General features: G+C 37.6%; 1 protein-coding gene across 2 annotated transcripts in view; it reads left to right on the top strand.

Annotated features, from left to right (window-relative positions):
* The window catches only part of LOC124178032 (E3 ubiquitin-protein ligase TRIM9), a 52,249-nt gene extending 32,888 nt beyond the window's left edge, over positions 1-19,361 (top strand). Inside the window, exons 3-9 of one of the 2 annotated variants that reach the window (XM_046561104.1) lie at positions 6,773-6,868; positions 8,316-8,709; positions 9,953-9,985; positions 14,023-14,183; positions 15,315-15,453; positions 16,712-17,002; positions 19,016-19,361. In XM_046561104.1, the coding sequence (XP_046417060.1) occupies positions 6,773-6,868; positions 8,316-8,709; positions 9,953-9,985; positions 14,023-14,183; positions 15,315-15,453; positions 16,712-17,002; positions 19,016-19,344 (1,443 nt within the window). In that variant the 3' untranslated portion in view covers positions 19,345-19,361. The remainder of the gene's footprint in view (positions 1-6,772; positions 6,869-8,315; positions 8,710-9,952; positions 9,986-14,022; positions 14,184-15,314; positions 15,454-16,711; positions 17,003-19,015) is intronic. The other variant, XM_046561105.1, reaches the window with a different exon arrangement.
* The last annotated feature ends 2,329 nt before the right edge of the window (positions 19,362-21,690 follow it).

Genomic DNA, 21,690 nt, shown 5'->3' with positions numbered 1-21,690 from the left:
GATTGGAAAAAAAAAAATAAATAAAAAAAAACAGCAATAAAGGGTGTAAAAAATTCAAGCCTTTCTTCTCCGTCTATCTTTTTTTTTTCTTCTCGTCCTGTACGAAGGACAAAATTGCTCCATAGGTACTTCAAAGCTTCGTTTGCGCAAAAGTTTCGTTTGGCACGCGATTATACATAAATATATAATAAAAATTCATCCGACGGCCTGAAATTATTATACCTTTACCTTTTTTCTTTTATACGTATTAAAATCTGTTCAACGGTGATTGATTATAAAAAATATTGAGGAAAAATATTGCCTCGTCAAATTTTCATTGATATAATTATTCGATGGCCGCGTTGCATTTGCAGATTTAAAAAATAATAGAAACAAAAACAAACAAATCAATGAATAACGAAACAAAATCAAACCGGTCTTACAACGAGACAACGTGCAATAAATAATTACCCTCTTATTCTCAAAGGTTATTGTCGCCGCGGTTTCGTTTCTCTCGTTTTATACTTGATCTATCGGCAATTTCCATCGATTTGACCCCCTCGACACCGTCTCTGCGTCCTATTAACTTGTCTATAAATAAGGGAATTTAAATACGTGCAACGTGCATATTGTATGAGCGATACAGATGCTTGTAAGTTTCTTGCACCGATTGACCGTAACTTTACATCATTTATATATACGCGCTGCGTCCACTTGGGTAGCTGCATATAAATTAAACTCGATACATGCACGTAATGCATTTTTTAACATACCTATATAGATATGCTTCAAAAATTTTTTTTCGACCAGTTCAACATGGATGCCCTGTAAGTGCGTGTAACACGGTTTTCGTTCTCACGAATTGATCGAATCGCAGCACACGTGATACTCTGTGTATCTTTTTTCGAATCTTTATCTCTCCAACGTATAAAGTTACTACGAATATTGTTTAGACAGGCTTTCAGCAGCTCTGGTTCTGCCCGGCTCTTATAGTCTAGAACACAAGGCCTGGTCTGTTCGTTTTTTTACAATCAAATCCTCCATTTATCAGCTCTGTATATATATATATACAATATACATACATATATTACAGGCGTAATAAACATAATAATTAAATGTAAATGATTTATCGTGCGTTAAAAATAATCCGTGTTGCATGGTATTTTACCAATGTAAGTGGTATTGATACTTAATTTCTTTTGGTTCGTTTTAATTATCGTCAAAGTTTAAGTTTTTCATTTGTTTAAGAATTTATTATACCTTTTATTTTCTGTCCGTAAGCACAACTGAACTCGTGTGTATAAAGCATGATTGGAGAAGATGACGGTGAAGGAGGGGATGATGGAAGAAACAGAACCTGAGGATAGTGTAATTTCTGTTAATAGATTATCGCGGCTTCTATAAGCAAGCGCATCGCGTGCATAGCGAGATGCAGTCGGAGCTTGGATGCACTCTGTATATATCTTACTAATTCTGCTGATTCGTATCTTGGAATTAACTTGGGTTATGTGTGTATATACATATATGCATATGTGCATGTATCTCTTAACTGGGTCATTGGAATTATACTGAATCTAGAAGATTTTCCTGACGGTATAGAAACGCGATTTTCAATGCACTCGAAATCGGTAGAAAGATTATTAAAACAAAGAAGAAGATAATTGAGAACAATAAAAAAAACAAAACCAGTAAAACGAATTGTTCAAAGACAAATTATAACAACAATATAATAAAACAATTGTTGATTTGGCTAATTGGACGAATTGATTCGCATTTGAGAGACGTTTACTGAAACATTTTAATGCAAAAGTGATGTTTGTTTAATTTTTACTTACAATAATAAATGTTTGAGAAGATGGGTAATTTTTTTTTTTTTTTTTTCTATAACCGAAACATCGTTTTGTTTTCTACAAAGGCAAGCATTATCCGATAAAACTGCTTTTTTTTCTTCTATTAGTTACGTGAAATGAATCAAAATTTCACATCTGCGAACCTGCAGACTTAAAAATTCGTATCGACCGGTGATTATTTAACGAAATAACAAAGTCAAAAGCAAACTTTAAACGTAATAAACGAAGATTTTGATTATTACCCGATGTATAGAATCAAAATTCATTTATTAAAATATAAATTCAAAAAAAAAAAAAAAAAAACAACAAAACGAGTATTATATTTTATTCTTCATCATCCTCTCCATGAATGAGCGTCAAGTTATCTCTATCCTGCAATACAAAGCGCGATATATTTTCGCGATATGGATTACCTATAAATATAACAATTCACGGAAGTGCGGAAGATCGCGAGTATCGGGATCAATTTTGTCATTTTACGTTTCTCGGCAACTTTTACTACCTCATACCTTTGTTTATCCCATATTACACATCCAGGTATAGATATTACGTATAAAAATTTTACTCGCAAAGTCGCCGACGACGAATCGTCGAACCAGCCTCGAGTTATTTTACTTTTCTTTTCTTTTTTTCAACGCAGTACAATGATAAATTTTTATTCCAGGCTTAGATGTTTCTAGAGATACTGTTTTTTTTATTTTTTTTCTTATTCTTTACCTCTGCACGTACAGAATGCCTCTGTTTGTTATATAACGCATTCCTATACATCCACAGCTACCAGATCCTGTACACATTTGCTATATTCACCGTCTCTTCGACCCCTTTCTCGCCTCTGGATCGCCAGACCCGTGCAATTCCTCCTCCGGAGCTATAAATCTGTCTTACCTACGCTTCTCTCTCTCTCTCTCTCTCTCTCTCTCCCCCTTATTTTAGATCTATGGACCTTTTCACACTTCCTCTCAACCCGTCGCGCTATCTCATATTATATATTTATTCGTACCCTACTTTATTTTCATTTGATTGAAAATTATATTCATACAGGGTACAGGGGTGATAGAGTCCAACCTTTTACCTTAGCCTCTACGAAATAGAATTCTCGAGAGAAGAAAAATTCGAGTCTGGACTTTACCAAAGGGCGCTCGTATTGGAAGATCGAGAAGTGAATAAAAAAAAATAAATAAAAAAAATCTCAACAGAACGACGAGAGAAAAGAAAGATACACTCTGGCTTCGATTTTTAAAACGACCGGACTAAGCTTGCTGAGAAAATTATTACCATTGTATTTAAAATTACGAAGCTCTGTATTTTCACATTAAAAATTATTATCCCCGCACTTTCATTCGTGAAATTGATTTCAAGATGTTTTTTTTTTTTTTTCTTATCTTTACACATTTTTTACAAATTTTTTTGTTCTGTATACATTTTCGATCAATTTCATCAGCGATTTATCGCGTCTTTACCGAATGGAAGATCTCCCCGCGTGATTACATAGATTTTTTGATTTTTTTTTTTTTTTCTTTTTTGCATACAATTCCCTGCACGACGAACACACGCCTTGAGTAACAATGACTGCAGGGCCTCCGAGTTGACAATGAGTCTGTAGCCGAGACGCTATTATCTTAATTAAACCTCCGCTTCGCCGAGTCTAGACTCTTTACAGACTGCGGGAGGTTAGTAATATAAGGTATATCATATACGAAACGATATGATACACAGCATTATTAAGTAATAATGCTTGGTAGTTGATTGATAAGGAGAGAAAAAATGAGGACATGCCATCGAATGGTTATAATAACAAATAATTAGTTATTTCCATCGAACAATTCGTGATAATAATTATACATTACAAGTTGTGTTATTTTTCTAAACTCGTTCATTACTTTTGTTATCCTTATTTTATTCATCTTATTTATTTATTTGTTTATTTTTTTTTTCTTCCACTCTACCGGGTTATTCAAGCTTGCAATTATCGTCCCTTGTTGTAAAAATTAACGCCTCCTTTTGCACAAACTTCGCCGCGAAAGCCGTAGGGTAAAAGTTTCCCAAGTAATCACCTGGGGTGTCCAGTCATCCTGAAAATTCCCGGGGGAGCGAAGGGTGAGATTCTGGTAATGATTCGAATTTCGAGCTTCTGGCAGTAGGAAACAACCAAAAAAAAAAAAACAAATATCGGCGAGGATAGATGTATGTATATATTTTTTTTCTCAAATCTTTTTCATATGTAAACGCCCTACAAAGAGAGAAAAGGGAATTTCTTCTACTTATCTACTTTTGCGAAAATCCCTTCACGTTCTATCTTCGTTTCATTCCTGCCGAGAATGCCTTATATATGTATTACTTATACCAAGATGCACGCTTCATGCTTATCTTTCACTCGCAGTTTCTGGTCTTGTCCTCCTCAGCGATTCTGCCGTGGTATTATACATACACACTGTACATACATGTGTATATATATATATTGATAAAATCTGTATTACCTACCAAGCTTTCATATGCTAATAATGGGAAAAATGTATAGATCTCCGCGATTCGGATATACAACATATATTATACATACATATATATATATATGTATATACGTATACCTGATATATAAGTAGGTATGTATTTACATAAAGGTATACGTGTGATCATATTAAAGCAGGGCTTTTTATATACACGTACATGTAACGTGAATGAAAAGCCACTGAAGTAGTATATGAAGTATGTAAACTCAGGTGTGCATGTATATTGTATATATATATAATATAAATATTACTTCGCACGGGATATAAAGAATATTTTATTCTGGAAGTTTTTTCATCCCTCGATTACTTTCGTGAAAAAATGTAGGGATGTAGGACCTTCTCTCTCCTACGGTATACTGTATAAATAAATAAATAAATTTAAATTTGAAATGACGAAATAACTTCACCTCGGTCAAGTTACAATTATCATTGTATTCATGCTATAAGAAAGAAGAAGAGAAAAATAGAAAAGAATCGGATAACATTATATATAACATATATGTACCTATATACCTATATATGTGATGAAAAACGAGGCGGAAAATTTCGAGAAATCGAGAAAACTAAAGTTTGTAATATCCTGTCGGGAGAGAAATATCGTAAAGTTGGTATACAGAGATCGGAGAGAAGAACAAATAACTGCACGAGGTAAGAAAACAGCAAAACCATGAAATACGGTGAAAGCTACGAATATTGCAAGGCGTATATACATACGTATGTACATGTACGATAACATTGTCTCGAGGAGCTATTTTCGTCGCTGCTCGCGTGTAATTGAACATCCGGTACTTGTTACGGAATTTCGGTCGCGTGATCCGGGAAATTGTAAGAAATCGTGGGTGTTATAGGAGCAAAATCGTTCGCGGGATAAGAATGAGAATAATAATAATAATAATAACAACAAATTCAAGCTTTGCGGGATTCAGAATCCGCACTCGTCGTCAAACCGGAATACAGGCATCGGACTAACGATTTGTTTAAAAAAAAAAAAAAAAGTTTAACGAAAGATCGAAACAGCACGTTAATCGTGCACGGAATTAAGTGGTGAATATTTTTTTGGAGAAATGGAAAAATATTTGAGTCGGGGAAGAAAAGGAAAAATAAATGTATAAAAAACGAGATAGGAAAGCAAATTTTCTCACGTCCCTCGTAATTCTGAGACCGTTCTCGGACTGCTTGACTATTTTCCCGGTGCCCGTCGACGGTGATCGGGGCGTCACGTGCGCCTGTATTGATCCGGCACTGTGAGAGAAAGGAGGGCCAGGGGTGAAACAAGGCTTGAAGGGTGCCGAGGCATCGATATCAATAATTAATTATCATTTAGGGTGAGCCAGGCTCTGCGGTTTGAAATTTTTTTTAGGTCAAGTCAGTGAAAGTCTTCGCTTAATGCGTTTTTGAAGAGGCTGTTTTGCCCGACGTAAGCGATGGCCGGTAAGTTAAAAACAATCGATGCATCGATTTATCGGGTCCAAAATAATAATTGAACAGGACTCGATTGAATCGGTAAGAATTAATGGATTCAACGATTATTTCGTAGTTTTTTGAAACGGTGTTGTTGATACCGAAATTTCGTTAGTTTTCGTACATTTGGTCTTAATAGCGGAAAAGTTTTTTGATAGTTTATAGTTTTATTCAAAATATTTTTCAATTTCAGGTAATAATGTTCATTTATCTTTTACTAATCATGTGAAACAGATACTTAGTAAGTAAGACAATGATAATAATTGATACTTTAATCACATTAATTGATATTGCATTGCGTCGTTCATGGGAGTAATAAACAAAAACCGATTGTGAGGAAAAATAATCGATTATACTCGATTTATCGGTAAAAAAATAACCGCTTTAATCCAAAATCAATTAATTTTGGTCATTCTTAAGTATATGGCCAATAATCGGTATATTTTTATTGGTTTCACAATTAATTTATAACATTCGTTATGATCTGCAGATATATTTTTAAAAAATACAAAAACGGAAAGTATTCTAATTTCGGACGAAAGCTGATTGTTAGAAATCGATGCTTTCTTTCAAAACACTTCAACATCGTTAAAAATCTAGTAGATTCGTTCGATATTGTCACTCTACGATTGATTAATTACATTCGGAAGATTATTTTCTATACAAATTAGCTGAAATGAATTTCCTTTTTTTATCAGCAGCCAATTAAATATCGTCATTAGTTGATTATGTATATTATTTATCGATGCCAGCAGCATAAATAAAAAAAAACGCATGGATATCAGAGATTTTATATTCTATTTCACAGCATTATTGAAAAGGTCTTCGTAGGTTAAAAATATAACGATAACTTATTAAAAAATATCACGATGAAATTAATAAACAGTATTTTCTCCATCAATCCTCGTCGAAATTTCCTTTCAATTTGATAAACAGCGGTAAAATAATTCTTCCTTTTTCTTCCTCTACTTTCAGACGGAGTTATCACAGAATCTGCAACAGCTGTCCGAGCGGGCGAGATCCACGACCGAGTTTATCCAGAGGTTGAAAGGAATGACGGACAAAGTTCACGTGAGTTTGTTGCCTCGCGGTTATTATCCTTGTGTTCTACCTGGACCGGCAACGTATAGTCTATCCCGCGTTTCTACTCCTCCCGATGCTCGTAGTCTCCAGCTTCCAGTTCATCTCGTCACTCGAGCTCTGTCAAACGTGCGAAGAGGATACCGCTTCTCTCTCATTCCTCATTTCTCACTTTATCTCTGTTAAGCTCTCCTGCACCGGCGTGTTAATTAGAATTTCTTACGAGCCGACGTTCCCTGAGGGTTCCAGTAAGAGGGGAGAAGAGATAGGATTACCCCTTTTAACGCAACTCGCATCATGGAATATGGACTATTCTAGTACGGTCAAAATAGGTCTGAAATAAAATAAAATTAAAACATTCGGGATATTGCTGCATTTTTGTGTGTATAAGGATTTCCAACCCTCAGGAAAACGGCAGAATTTGACGTTTTTAGCAATTCTTTTTTTTTTCAATTGCTATCAACAGATGAAAAATGACTTGACCATTGTACAGAGCAGAAAATTCTAGATCGGATTATGTCCTGATATTTCCGAAATGCAGTCGAATTAACGAATTAAGAAAAGAGAAGTTGTTTCACCAAAATTCCCCAGACGTCGTTGTGGCATAAGTACCATTTCTTCTTTCTCAAATTTTTTTTTTCAGGTCATTATATACGCCAAATTTAAATTTTGCAAATCTGACCTTAGAATCTTGATCAACGACCCAAAAAACCTCACGGTACCAATTTTCATTCAAATCCATTCATGCGTTCTCAAGATATTAACATTTTTATTTGATTTTTTTGGAACTTTGTTATTTGAATAATTGAAACAGTACTATACTGATCAAAGCCGAAATCTAATAAATTCTAAGTTTGGAAAAGACGCATCGATTGAGACCAAATTTATTGAAATCCGGTAACTAGTTTTCGAGACATCGTCGGACAAAAAAATGGATCACGTACGTGCATGTACACTTGGCGACAACGAATCTGAGACGGCTAATTTTTTCCACTACATAGTTATGTTGGCAACACATATAAACCTACAGCGCCACAGTCGGCCGAACCCGAAACGAATTCAATCTCAATAAACGTAACATAACCCGTGACCGTCGAATCTAACCTTAAAATACCGCGGGGATAATGACTTGTTGGATTGACACGGTCACGGGTTATGTTACGCTTATTGAGATTGAGTTTGTTTCGCGCTCGGCCGACTGTGGCGCTGTAGGTTTCTCTGTGTTGCCAACGTAACCGTCTAGTGTAAAAAAACAGCAGTCTCAGATCCATTGCCCCCAAGTGTACATCCACACAACCAGACGTTCATTCTCGAAACTGAAAACATGGAGATCTAGCGAAAGCTCAACTTTTAATTTTTACACCGATTACAATAACTCCCTTTTTTCTTTGAAAACAGTGAAACGGGAGGTTACAAAGCCGCGAATTTCCCATTACAGGAAGAGTGCGCAGCGCTGGAGAGGGACGTGGACGACACGGTGGCCAGCCTGGTGGGTCAGATCCATGCCCGAAAGGGTCGTTTGATCGACGCGGCTCGACAGACTCGCGACAACCGGGTTCGGTCGCTCCGAGAATACGTCGCGAGATGCGCCTCACACCTCCAGGCGACGACGGCCCTCCTGACCTTCTGCATCGAGGCCCTCAAGGAGACGGACAGCACGGCCTTCCTCCAGGTCGGCGGCATGCTCTCGGTCAGGGCCTCGACGGCCGCCGGTTCCTGGGGCGCAGCCGAGGGTGTTCAGGAAGCCGCGAGGCTGCCCCTCCTGGATCTCACCCTAGACGACAAACCCCTTCGTAGGGCCATCGATCAGCTCACCTTCGTACAGCTGAAACGTAAGTCTGTCGAACATGCTGCCCTCACTTGTTGTCACTCGATGTCTCACCGCCCGCTCTGAGATTTCATTTCGTCGAGAGGATCGGGATTTATATATACATATATATGTGTATGTATACAGACTGTTCCAATTTAAAAGACGCATTACCCTTTCAGTCGAGCCAATGGTTCGATCTGAAAATGTGTCCCGCAAAAGTTGTATGGTTCGGAGAGGAACACGTGAAGAACTTTTTTCACGCGGTCCAGCAATTCAGGTGGTGATGCTTTGGAAGATGGACCAATTTTTTTTTAAATGGAATCCTCCTCGGAACCGTACAACTTTTGTAGGACACACTTTCCAATTGAACCATCAGGTCGGTTGACAAACTGATGCGTCTTTTAAATTGGGACATCTTATGTGTGTATATACCCTCACGGACAAAAAAACCCCACTTGGGTGTAAATTCGTATCCCCAACTCATAGATAATGCTAATTTCCCATAAGAAAAAAGTTAGGGGTACGAATTTACACCCAATTTGGGGTTTTTTCCGTGAGGGTAATTATATATATATATATATACATATAATTTTTTGTTTCGTCTTTAAACTAACACCCACTGTATGTTATTGAATAATTTCATGGAGGAACCTTGAATTTTTAGGAAATCTTTGTTCTCCATCAGAGTCCATAGACTGTCAGACACATTTTACAAACCCCACCGCATCAAAAGTGGTTATAAATTTGAAAAATAATGTGCTTTTGTCCAATATCCATGTTATTATAACGCTGCTAAATTCAATCTCAGTGTTAAAATTTCCTCTCGAGTTTTGAAGCTTGTGAGATACTGAGATGAAGAAAGCTTCATAACGTGAGACGATGTGTTTACAAACTTTAAACGATCTGTTGCAATTGAATAAATGAAACAATCACAAGACCTGTTTCAGAACTTTTCAAAAACTAAAATTGAATTTCTTTAATTCCATCCCTTCTGGACAGCGATTAGAAGCTTCTCATGAACGAAAAATTGAATTCATGATATACGAATGTAACGTGAATCGATGGAGCGGATGCAGAGAGAAAATTAGAAACTGCGTTAAAGTTTCATGTTTTCGCCTTTGGGATTTATTAAAAATTCTCAAAAGAAAACCGGAAACCGTAGTTTCTTTCGGCTCCAAATTTGATATCTGGGCGTTGGCCGTTAGGTTAGATTTTGTCAATACATGTTCGTGTTATAAACAGCGTTGTAATGTTGGACGCTGCAGCCGCCGAGGGGGAGGACCGTTATCCGACCGCAGGTAAAGCAATCAAACAATCAAACAATCCGAAACGGATGATGAGGATACATTATATGGGTAAAGAATGTACATGCACGCACTGCACGAACACAAACAACACAAGGACGATTGATTATTCTGTCGGAATCTGTTAGAACAACATTGGAACCTCGACTGGAACTAAATAGAATTTACACGGGGTGGAAATCGGTCATTGGTAAACGGCAAAAACCGGATCGTAAAACGAGTTCAGCGATCTGCACATGTTGACGATTAGCTACGTTGTTCGTGTCTATAGATTTGCTTTTGAAGTATGGACAAAAGCATGCTTCGAGGTGTCGCAATGGGCAGGAAATGTCGACTGACAATTTTCGACCCGATGATTTTACTATCGGCCATTGAGTCTGATTAATCCAGACCGAGTGTCATAAGTGATTTAAAAATCGGTCGATCCGTTTTCGCGTTATCACTTGATAAAAAAAAATTACGTTTTTGAAAACAGCTCGGGAACAGTTCAATCAGTTCTTCTCAAAATCTAACCAGCTTCAAGTTAGAAAAATACCGCGTCGATTGAGACCAATATCATCAAAATCCGTTCATCCGTTGCCGAAATATCGTCGGGTAAAAATCTATTACGTCAAAATTATCCAAAATTAAGAACGCATGGAAAGTGAAATCTCATTTCAGATGGTTATAATAAATTCGACGATCAAAACGCGATTTTTTATACTACGCTAGCGCGTTCAACGACTTTCTATAATTTTACGAAATTTTCACTTCACGATCTATTTTCAAAAATATTTCTCTCAATATTCGATACACCTATATTGCAAAACGCAGTGAAACAATATCGTATAATTTCATTAAATCTTCTAACTATCGGAACTTGTTCCGTGACTATTCCACGTAACATGTTAACTTAAAAGAGTTCAAAATCTACAATGCAGCGTATACAAGTTTCACGAAATCGCGAATTGTAGTACAAGATCGCCTTTTCTCGGGGAAACTCATTTCGAAATCGTTACACGTGTTTCTCCGCCTTGGTCTCGCGCACCTGACTGCATCCAGGCGAGTTCATACAGCCTTTCCGCTGCTAGCGAAGAGGTCTTTGGGGATGTTTTATCCCTCTTGTGATATCCCAGTCTATCTGTCCCTCGAGAATCGAGTTCCAGTCACCCTGCGGCTCGACCGACCGACCGGAAGAAAGGAAGTAAGATGAAAAAAAAAGAAAAGAAAAGAAAAGAAAAAAGAAGTTCGCGAGCGCGTTTAACCGCCGATATCGCGTTGGGCGAAACGAAATTTAAGGATAAATCTGACGGACGGCTGAACAAAAAGTTGGGAAAAGTGGAAAAATCCGTTTACAATAACGTATCTTCAGCGACTTTATTTGAGAATGTGATCAAATTTGATTGACACAAGTTTAGATATCAACAATCTGATAAATTATCGTAAAACTGGATTTTGAAATATCGGAGGATGCCATCTGGTGGCAGGAAAAAATACCACACTAACGGGGTGGGATTCAATTACAAAAATCGTTTTTCAACGTGTATTTCACTTGGTAACAACTCGACGTATCTAAACAAAAGTCGAATCAAATGAAGGAAGTTTCCTGTTTCCCTATGTTCGTACATTCTAGCTTAACTGATCAGCTGTTATGCAGTTGCGACGCCATATTGCTCTAGTCACGCTTCTACTTTTGATCCCAATTGAAACGTTCTTAATAAACTAAACTCTTGTGTTTTTGCCGCGATTCTAACGATCTCGGGCTTATTTCGTTCACGTCGTTCCGTATATATATATATATACAAGAGGATAGACGTCTGCGCTACGAAAACCTTTGTCTTTGTCAACCGCCCTGCTGATGTTTCCGAAGTTTATTAGCGGCCTGCACAGGGATTCTCGTAGGGACAAACGAGGCACACTGTCAACAATGCGGTAAACTATTTCCCAGGGTGGGCACACGCCGACCCGAACTAACCCGACCCCGAGTGCCAGGAACAACTATGTCTCGGGAGTCAAAGGCTGTCTATGCGGAACGATTTCCGCCTCGGAGACCGTCGATCCGAAATTTCGTCCCTGCATGATACAAGCGCAGCCATGTTTTGTCGGATGGCCAAAAGCAGAGTGGCGGTTACTTTTGCAGGAAAACTTGCGTTAATATAGAATAATACTTGTTCGATTGACTGAAGTTAGTAACGTTAAAAATCGTTATTGCGCAATTTTAACATGTTTTTTTTTTTAAGGTATTGACGTTTCAAAATAAGAGTATGTTTTGTTTATCATGGTTTACTGAATTTAGGAGATTGCTGAATGGGGTATACCTAGTTTAGATTTTTCGAAATCAATTTTTTTTTTTCAAATTTTATTCCTGTAATTTACGTATATTCAAGTATATGCATAAAAAATTTCATGTCGATCCGATAAATATTCTTCAAGTTACGCGCACATTTGCAAAAACGTCCCGGCGCGTTTGAAAGTGCTCTTAAAATTTTGAACGTGCTTTTCTGAAAACTGTGTTTTTTAAAGTCGGTGATTTCGGACGAGCAAAATTTCTCGGAAACGGCTGAACCGATCAGTATCAAATTTTTACACAAGCTTTACGAATGTATTTTTAAGTCCTTTATCGAAGGTTTTTTTCTCGCTGGTTAACATATTCTGTTTTATAAACAAATTAAGGCGAAATATTATATGGAAAGTCAAATTTTTGTTTGTGAAGCTACCGTTTCGTTAAAAATTAATATTTTGCTTATTCCCTCGACCAATAACCAGTAAATACCCGATATTAACTAAATCCTTTTTGTTTTTTCATTTCGGATGATCCAGTCCAGAGGTAAACCTTTTCTTAAAGCTGCTCCCGGAGATCGGCTATGGCAGTTTCAAAAACCATTATTTCTACAAATAAAAAATATCAGAAAGAAGTTTAATGTTACCCGAATATGTATATAAATTCTTACATTAATAAATTGAAACGTCTTTTCGTGAAAAATCCTTGAAGAACCCCTAAAGGTGCGAAATAACGATTTTTCCTAAACATGAATAGTTACAAAAACGCTACTAACTTCATCCTCGTCAGGTCTTCCCAATCGAGGGGTTAATTTTTCGCTACGATCACGTTTGATATTTCACGGATTCTCCGAAGTCCTAAGAAATCCTTTGAAACCCTCACGGAGTTTTTCTCTTCCGATGTCTCGCGTACCGAAATCGAGGGTAATTCTCCAGATTTATTGTGAAATTATTGTACCTTTAACGCGGACATCTTATAAGTACGAATTGTTTACAGTTGTACGATATCTCTGATATCTCATACCGAAGGTAAAATTTCCCGAAATCCCGGAAGGAGAGGGAATATAATTCTGTCTCTCTTTCTCTCTCTTGTTGCATCAGCTTCTGTATTCAATATCGCGTGAAATCCTACGAAATTCCTGTATCAGAGTGTTATTCATTGCTCCTCAGATGTTGAAATCGAGATGAAGTCGACAATGAAATTTGAGGAAATGTTTCCTCTTCCATTCCCCGTTTCGTTCAATCATAATATATCTATAACAAAGTATTACTTATAAAAAGTCTTACTTTGTAATTGAATACCTGAATATGATTCGCAATGTTGGAATTCTATAATACGAAATTCGGTGAACTCGTTTGAAATTTCCTACGTTTTTGCGAGTCCCTTACAGAAGTCGAAAAATGCGTGACATTTTTTTATTCGATCTATAGTTTGGACAAAACCTGGGAAATTTAATGATACTAAAAAAATGATACCTACACAAAAATCTCGTACAGGAAAATCATACACCGACTGCTGTGCACACTAAATTTTTTTTATAATTAGTTCACCAGTTGTGTTCTTGGTTTTTGGAATTTAAGAATCATGTGATTATTATGGTTATTCAAATCACATTTTTCTATTATCCTGTTTACTTGTTTATTCACAGGATCATTCCACACATTCTGAGCTCTAAAGGGACAAATTCTTTTTTTCAAAAGTTTTGCAACTTAAAAAATGTGAGACGTCCATCCCGATTCTTGGTGTAACGTGGATTTTCCCCGTGTTACAGCACCCGGTGCACCTCAATTAATACCGGAAGAATGCAGCGCGGAGAACAACAGCGTTACCGTTGCTTGGCAGCCTCCGGGAGGAGGAAGTGGTGGACAAAGAGGACCAGCCGTCGAAGGCTATCTTCTAGAACTTGACGATGGTTGTGGCGGGGAGTTCAGAGTGAGCTGTGCTTTTTAAATTCTCGTTTCGCGTCGTTATGGACGAATTGGTCTGTTGAATAGAGTTATGGTGAAAAAAGAGAGAAAAAAAAAAACCTGTTAAAAAATCTTCGGCAAAGTCATTTGCGTCAATGATGGTCAACGGGAATGTAACAACATCCGTGCTATGTAATAAAAATGGACCCAAGCAAAATCGAACGTCACAAGTTAAGATATCGACAATCTGAAAAGAGGTTGTAACACAGGTTTGCAATCAAAAAACTGAACAAGTGTTTTTATACTGTTTCTTATAGGTTTTTCAATCACTGAAACCACGAAAAATATTCAAATGGATCCATCACGTCGGTTTTTTTTTTTCTTTTTTTGAACTCATGGAGTGAAACTCCCGTGTAATTCAAAATCTGGTATCACATTATTGACTCTAAAAATTTTCATAAATACAAACAGGGAAAGAAAGAGAAAATGAAAAGCGGAAGCGTGTTTGGATGTGTATCAAATAGTAGAAGAAAAAGTTTCACAGTCGAAAAGAATGAACACGGAATGTTGAATACATTTCATAAGGAAATTATTTGTTTAATTGTACAAGAAATATTGTTTAGTTCATTGTGATACAACGGTGGTTTTTTCAATATTGTTACGCTTCTTCTATGCCAACACCTTATATATTATAAAAATACTGTACGCGATAGAGAAAAATGGAAGTAATTTTTGGATTCGTCGCACTCGAAAACATAATATTTACCAAAAACATCCCATGCAGTTGAAAAATAAATTCTAGTTTTGCATATCCGTGTAGTCAGAACATTAAAAATGATTAAACTCCGGTGTATTTGACCCGATAAATAACATCGCGGGAAACTTTTCCAACGATTTTCTCTCTATTCTTAACTTTTGATTCAGAAAGCGAAGCCCATTCATCCTTGAGAGCGCGGCAAGTCTCAATTTTTCACCTCGCGTGGTTCCAAGCTCTTCCTTGTTCCCCCTGTTCTTTTTTCATCCTCTTTTTGCCCCTTAAATATGTGACTCGAAACCCTCGTTCTGTGTGTTTTCCTTCGTTCTGCCGTGTGCTGCTTTTCTCCTTTTTTGCTTGCCTCGACCGATTTTTAAGGCATCGAAACTTGCCGGTTCACAGGAGGTTTATTGCGGACGAGAGACAATCTGCACGGTCGATGGTCTCCACTTCAATTCCCTGTACAACGCGAGGGTGCGGGCGTTCAACAGTGCCGGTGAAGGGGAATACTCCGAACTGATCGGCCTACAAACTGCCGAGGGTAAGTCCGACCTCTCTCCCTCTCTCTCACTGATTTCCGCCGTACCTCTTCTTCCTTTTTTTCCCTTTTCCTCTTCACTCGCTGTTTTCACTACATCTTCACCCTACGGCTTTTCTACCCTGACGCCCAAAATTTGTTCACGAGTAAGACCGCTTTCACCACCTGACCAACCGACAAACTTCTTCTGTATTTTTTATTCTCATGTTCATTTTTTTTTTTTTTTCTTATTTTACTTTCTCGTTTGTCGTTCCGTTTTACGAGACGTGGTTAAGAACACAAATTCCTCTTCAAACACCCGTCGGGTACTCAAACCGGAACTCTAGCCGCCAGTTTAAAGTCCTTTTGGATTTGAAAGTCAAACAATGACACGCGAGAACTTGACTCGACTGATGGAAAGTTGCTCAAAAAACTCGCCCTCGTGAACCATTAAAAATCATGTGAACAAATTAAAGGTTTTTTCAATGTCACTAGATCGATCAAAATTGAGGGGGTATTTACGGTAAAAAAATCTTTGCACCTTTGTACACTTAAATCTCTTCTCTAAACGAGCCCGTATCAATTTTGGTCCGAAAAAAATTTGTAGCCGTTGAAAATCTGTATTTTTTTTTTTTTTTTAAACAGTATAAACTTGTATGTATTTTTTTTCACTTTTGATCTTTCAAAGTTGCACGCAAGGTTTTTGATACAGTTTCTGATCGATTCACCTGAAATTTTTACACGTTGTCTTTTTTAAGTATTTTTCACGTATCGTCATAGAATTTTTCTCAAATTCTCACCTCTTAGTGATATACCTTAAATTTTATGTTGAAAAACGGTTCGTTTTTTGTCATGATTTAAAAAAATGATACATCTTCCGTCAAAATGAAGCTGTTGAAGAAATTCTATGACAATTTGTGTGCATTTCCATGTAGATTATGTCAGAAAAATCCGTATGCTATGCTAGAAATATTAAGTGAGAAACCTTGCGCGAAATGAATTTCCACCTTTTTACCCTCTATTAAAATTGCACTCCGAGCATCACCTTGATGTATTTAAACGAGAATCTAACGAGGCAAATTTACTCTAAAATATGTAAGACATCTATCCATGCGTACCTGATACTGGTAAAAATTTTTAAAACTCTTCCTGCACGAGAAAGAAAAATTAACTGAAATTCCTGCAAACATCCCCTTAAAGAAAACTGTCCTCTAACCCTTGCGGTAAAATCTATAACCCCGCAATAATTTTCACCTGTACATTTCCCCGCGGCGTGAACCAGTCGCCTGGTTCTCCTGGGCCGTCGGTCCTTCGAGTTCGGTTCTGGGTGCCTCGATGGGATCTGGAATGTCCTCGGGGATGGGAATGGGTCCCGGAGTTCCCCAGGAAGTCACTGTCTCCGAGGACGCGACGAGCGCCTCTTGCGAGGGGTACGAGCATCGGGTCGTTCTTTCGAGTGTTGGATTTTCCCGAGGTGTTCATTACTGGGAATTGACCATCGACCGATATCACAGCGACACCGATCCTGCCTTTGGAGTTGCTCGTGCTGACGTTGCCCGCGATCAGATGCTGGGTGAGTTTTTAACGGGTTATTGTTATTGTTTTCATAATTTTCATTGTCATGATCAATGGAATTCGGTGGTTCGTTTATTCCAGATCGATCTGTCGGACCATTCAGATTTATTCGGTGTTATATCCTGACGTAATTTTGTCAGCAATTCATTTCTCTGTTACCGCTTTTTATTCTTCTCTTGGTTTTTCATCCGGGCGAAGGATCAAAGGAGATTGTAATATCGAGACGAAGCTATTGATTCACCGCGTTTCGGTAAAAGGTCAAAAGTCCATGACTACAGACTCTTGTTCTTGAAACTTTTATTGTTTTCATTTTATTTTATTCTTTTAATATATTTTCTTTGCGATGTCTCATTGCAAGACCGTTTTTTTTTTTGTCTTATTTACGAATTAAATGATGGCCTGAAATCTGAAACAACCTTCGATTTTCATGGAAATCGGTGTCCATATTTTTCTGCATCGACCGTTAGAATAGTCAGGTATAAAAATTGTTAGATTCCAAAACAGTAAACAAAGAATTATCGTGCGTCAATTGTTCAGAAATCAGTGAGTCACAGTTTTTCGGCCAAGTCTGATATCGATATAATGAAATTCAAAAACGTTAAAAAAAAACTTTCGATTTTCGGTTTTTCTAAATTATTTCCTTCTTTTCCGATCCGCAATCTTGGAGCCGTATTTTTTAAATCATGACAGTTCAAACGACTCCGAAAGCCGACTTCCATTAGTTTCCATACCCTTCCATCCACGAAATTGGATTCCTCGTTCCGAAGTTGGAAACTCGCACCATGATATTAGATTCGCAATTGGGAACCCCGAAAACCCTCGCCAAGAATCATCTTACACAAATTAGTCAACATATAAAGTATCGTATTTCATTCATCCTGAAAGGGTCCAAAAGTTTGTCGCTTAGAGATTTCAATACACCTTAATCAAATTATCGGCAAACCTGTACGAAATTCAAATATACACTACCGGGATAGTCAGTTTGCAAGGCTGTATCTGGTGGTTTCAAAATCAAACTAACGTAACCAAGCCGCAGACGACTTTGACGATCTGTGACCTTGTTTTCCACAAGTGGTTGCTTGGACAAGCATAAAATTGATCACGTATCACTATCTCATGCGATATTAGGATGATTTGAAACGGGAAGAAATAACGATTTTGCGTCCATAAGAATTGAAAAGTTAGGTTATGTGTCAAGAAAATGGTGTCGAAATGCAGATTCTGACGCCACGAAGGCGTTGTCCAATAGTGTGTACATTAGGGTGGTCCCTATATTGCGTCAAACAAAAAAATCTATAATGGAGCGTGTCAAATCGGTTTCAAATGGTGAAAAAAAAATTCGTCAACTTTTTCAGGTCTTTATTTCACTCCCCTACATTAATTCATTTTTTTCAAAATGGCAAATGATCAGATTAGGTAACAAAATAACCTCAATATTAACACGTCATCGACTGTGATATTACCTAATAGTGTTGACATGTGGATTATTTTATTACAGTGCTGACTAAACGAATGCTAGTGTGTTGTTTCAAATTTTTTTTTCTTCAAATTATGTCTGATTGACAAAACGATTATTTTTTTTCTCTGAAAAGAAGACGAATCTCAATGAATATTCGAGATTGTGGATTTTTTTGCCTACGAATAACTTTGAAACAAAAATACAGTACAAAATATAGTGAATGAGGATATTTTCGAAAAGTTTTAAACTTCCCGCTCAAACAGGGAGACTAGGGGAATGAAGTAGAAATCTGAAAAATATAGGGAATTTTTTTTTTTCGCTATTTGGCACCGATTTGACACGTTCAATAGTGAATTTTTTTTGAACTCCATATAACGACAACCTTAATGTATATGCGTATCTACAGCATCGCGCATTCCTTTGTTGAAAAAATTGTGAAAAAAATGTCACCGACGCTTTTCCGCGCCAATTATTTTCTCGCTACGTTTCACACTCGACTCGAGTAGTAGAGCGAGACTCAAGACGGTGTTCGTCCCGGTATTTTCCCCGCAGGTAAAGACGACAAGGGTTGGAGCATGTACATCGACCGTCAGAGGTCGTGGTTCATGCACGCCGGCGGTCACGCGCAACGGACTGAGGGCGGCGTGCAGCAGGGATCGACGGTGGGCGTTTTGCTGGACCTGGAGACGACGCACACGCTGCGTTTCTTCGTAAACGACCAGCCGCAGGGCGGCGTGGCCTTCCGCGATCTCTACGGCGTTTTCTACCCGGCGGTAAGCCTGAATCGGGGGGTCTGCGTCACCCTTCACACGGCCCTGGACGTACCTCGGCACCTCCTCGCCACCCACGACGAGTACCTCAACGACATAGTGCAGAGCTAGGGGTACCTAAACGTCCTCAGGAAGGGCCTCCTCGTCGGCCCCGTTGGCACCGCCCAATTTTTCCCCCGATGCAACGCCGCTAATCACAAGGATAACGGATCGTCTGACACCTTGGAGAAAATTATTGAGGAGGAAAATTGACCCCCACTATTATCTTAGGTATGACATTGTACACTCGAGGACAATGAATCTGAGACGGCTAATTTTTTACACTAGACGGTTACGTTGGCAACACTGAGAAACCTACAGCGCCACAGTCGGCTCAGCGGGAAACGAACTCAATCTCAATAAACGTAACATAACCCATGACCGTCGAATCTAACCTTAAAATACCGCGAGAATAATGACTTGTTGGATTGACACGGTCACGGGTTATGTTACGCTTATTGAGATTGAGTTTGTTTCGCGCTCGCCCAACGTGGCGCTGTAGGTTTCTCTGTGTTGCCAACGTAACTGTCGAGTGGGAAAAATTATCCGTCTGATTGTGAGATTCATTGTTCCCAAGTGTACGTATGATTAGGGTTGTGCGATTCATCCGTTGATCCTTTGAACGTTGTACAATCGTTTATGCGATTAATGGCACAATTTTAGCATACGCATGGTATGTGGATACACGGTAATAAAATTTATTCCAAATACTGCAACCGCTTCCCCTTTTCTATCAAATAAAAAAGTTAGTTTTCTTTTGTTTATATGATTTTTTATTGTTTATTCTTTTTATTTTATTTTTTTTTTTTACTTACCAATCGGATTCTGCATCATTGTTATCTCTAACTTATACCTATAGACATATTTCATGATCCTTGTCATCACGCGCTCAACGGGGTTGTTATTATACTTAAACTTGCTAGTTTTATACCTATGTTTACAATAGACTATGTTTTGCCAGATGTAGCCGTTTTTATAGATACTTGTAACTTTCGATACGTGTATGACTACCTTGAAGGGGGACGTCGTTGAATTTTTACATAATTAACAGTTGAAGTTCTAGAAAAACTTCAAAGCGCTGTTCTTCTTTTTTTCATTATCTCTAATTGATCTCAAGAGCTTTTTGCCAAATCTCTGAACAAGAAAAATCCTCGCGGTCCAAGCTTTTTACATGTATTCAAATACAAACGATTTTTGTACTACGAATATTGACACCGTGATAATTTTTTCTCATCGAAGATTTTCCGTGGAACGTGTTTCAGAAAATTTTACAATCATTGGCCTGCAATGTAATCTTGAAATACAGACTTCGTTTAAGAAACAATAAAACAATGAAAACATATTGCAAATATGTTACGTCAAGGTGGTCATATTTCTGAAATTGTCGAAATATAATTCATTACATATACATATATATATATCATTATATATATATATATACATGTTTTGTATCGTGATTATAAGATTTTTTCACTCGCAACTATTATTGCTATTATTAATAATTATAAAAGACTGTATTTTTCAAACGTAACGTAACGTATACGCCACGTACACCACGTGACATTGTACCACAAAGTGATTTTTTGATTTCGATCTATAGGGTACTTAATCATATCGAATTATTATGTAGGTAATATAATGATTATTATTATTATTATTATTGTTGTTGTATTCTAAAAAGGATATCAGATAGATTTAATATATAGATCATTCATGACAATAGCTAGTCTCTTGTGTTAAACAGCATTCTTAATAACCAGCCGCTTCCAGACACGCCGATCATCAAATGGTGAACATTTCAGAAACTTCAAAAGGCTGTACAGATCTGATTCCTTGTTTTGTATAAGTGTATCAGTTAAAGCCCAACTTGTAGTGCCCTGAGAGCCTGCAAACTGCTTCCGATGTCTCGTTTATATAATTGCGTACTGTATGAGCCACATCAAGTACAAGTCTTTTCCAATTGATCTGGTAGAGGATCGAGGCATCTTCATAATCTTTGCAAATTAAATTATAAGTGGTAATAACTATATCAATTCTGGGCAAACGTCTTGGTTCTTTTACTCCATCAGTTCTATGACCCAGTTCAAGAGATAGTATACTTTGTTTGTTTCACATGGTTTTCTGTTTCATCTTATCAATTAAAAAGTACCATCACCACCAATGTACCATCCTTAAGTTCATCATTGACGTCATCATGTGCATCCGTTATAGTTAAAATAATAAGGGCAATAATGGTCAACGTTTCAACTGAACCCACACCATCAGCGAAAATTCCGCCGAAAGGTGTTTACTTCTCTCCCTCCAAAGAAACCATGGGAGAACGTCTCGTTGAAACGGCAACAGAGAAGCTGTTAGATCTTCTGGATCTCCAACTCGCTCGTCTTCACTTGGACGAGCATTGAATGATCTGTGAAGATC

This window comes from Neodiprion fabricii, chromosome 3, assembly GCF_021155785.1.
Source record: "Neodiprion fabricii isolate iyNeoFabr1 chromosome 3, iyNeoFabr1.1, whole genome shotgun sequence".
Taxonomy (NCBI): Eukaryota; Metazoa; Arthropoda; class Insecta; order Hymenoptera; family Diprionidae; genus Neodiprion; species Neodiprion fabricii.
Note: the sequence above shows the minus strand (reverse complement) of the source record. Positions and strands in the feature narration are given on the sequence as shown.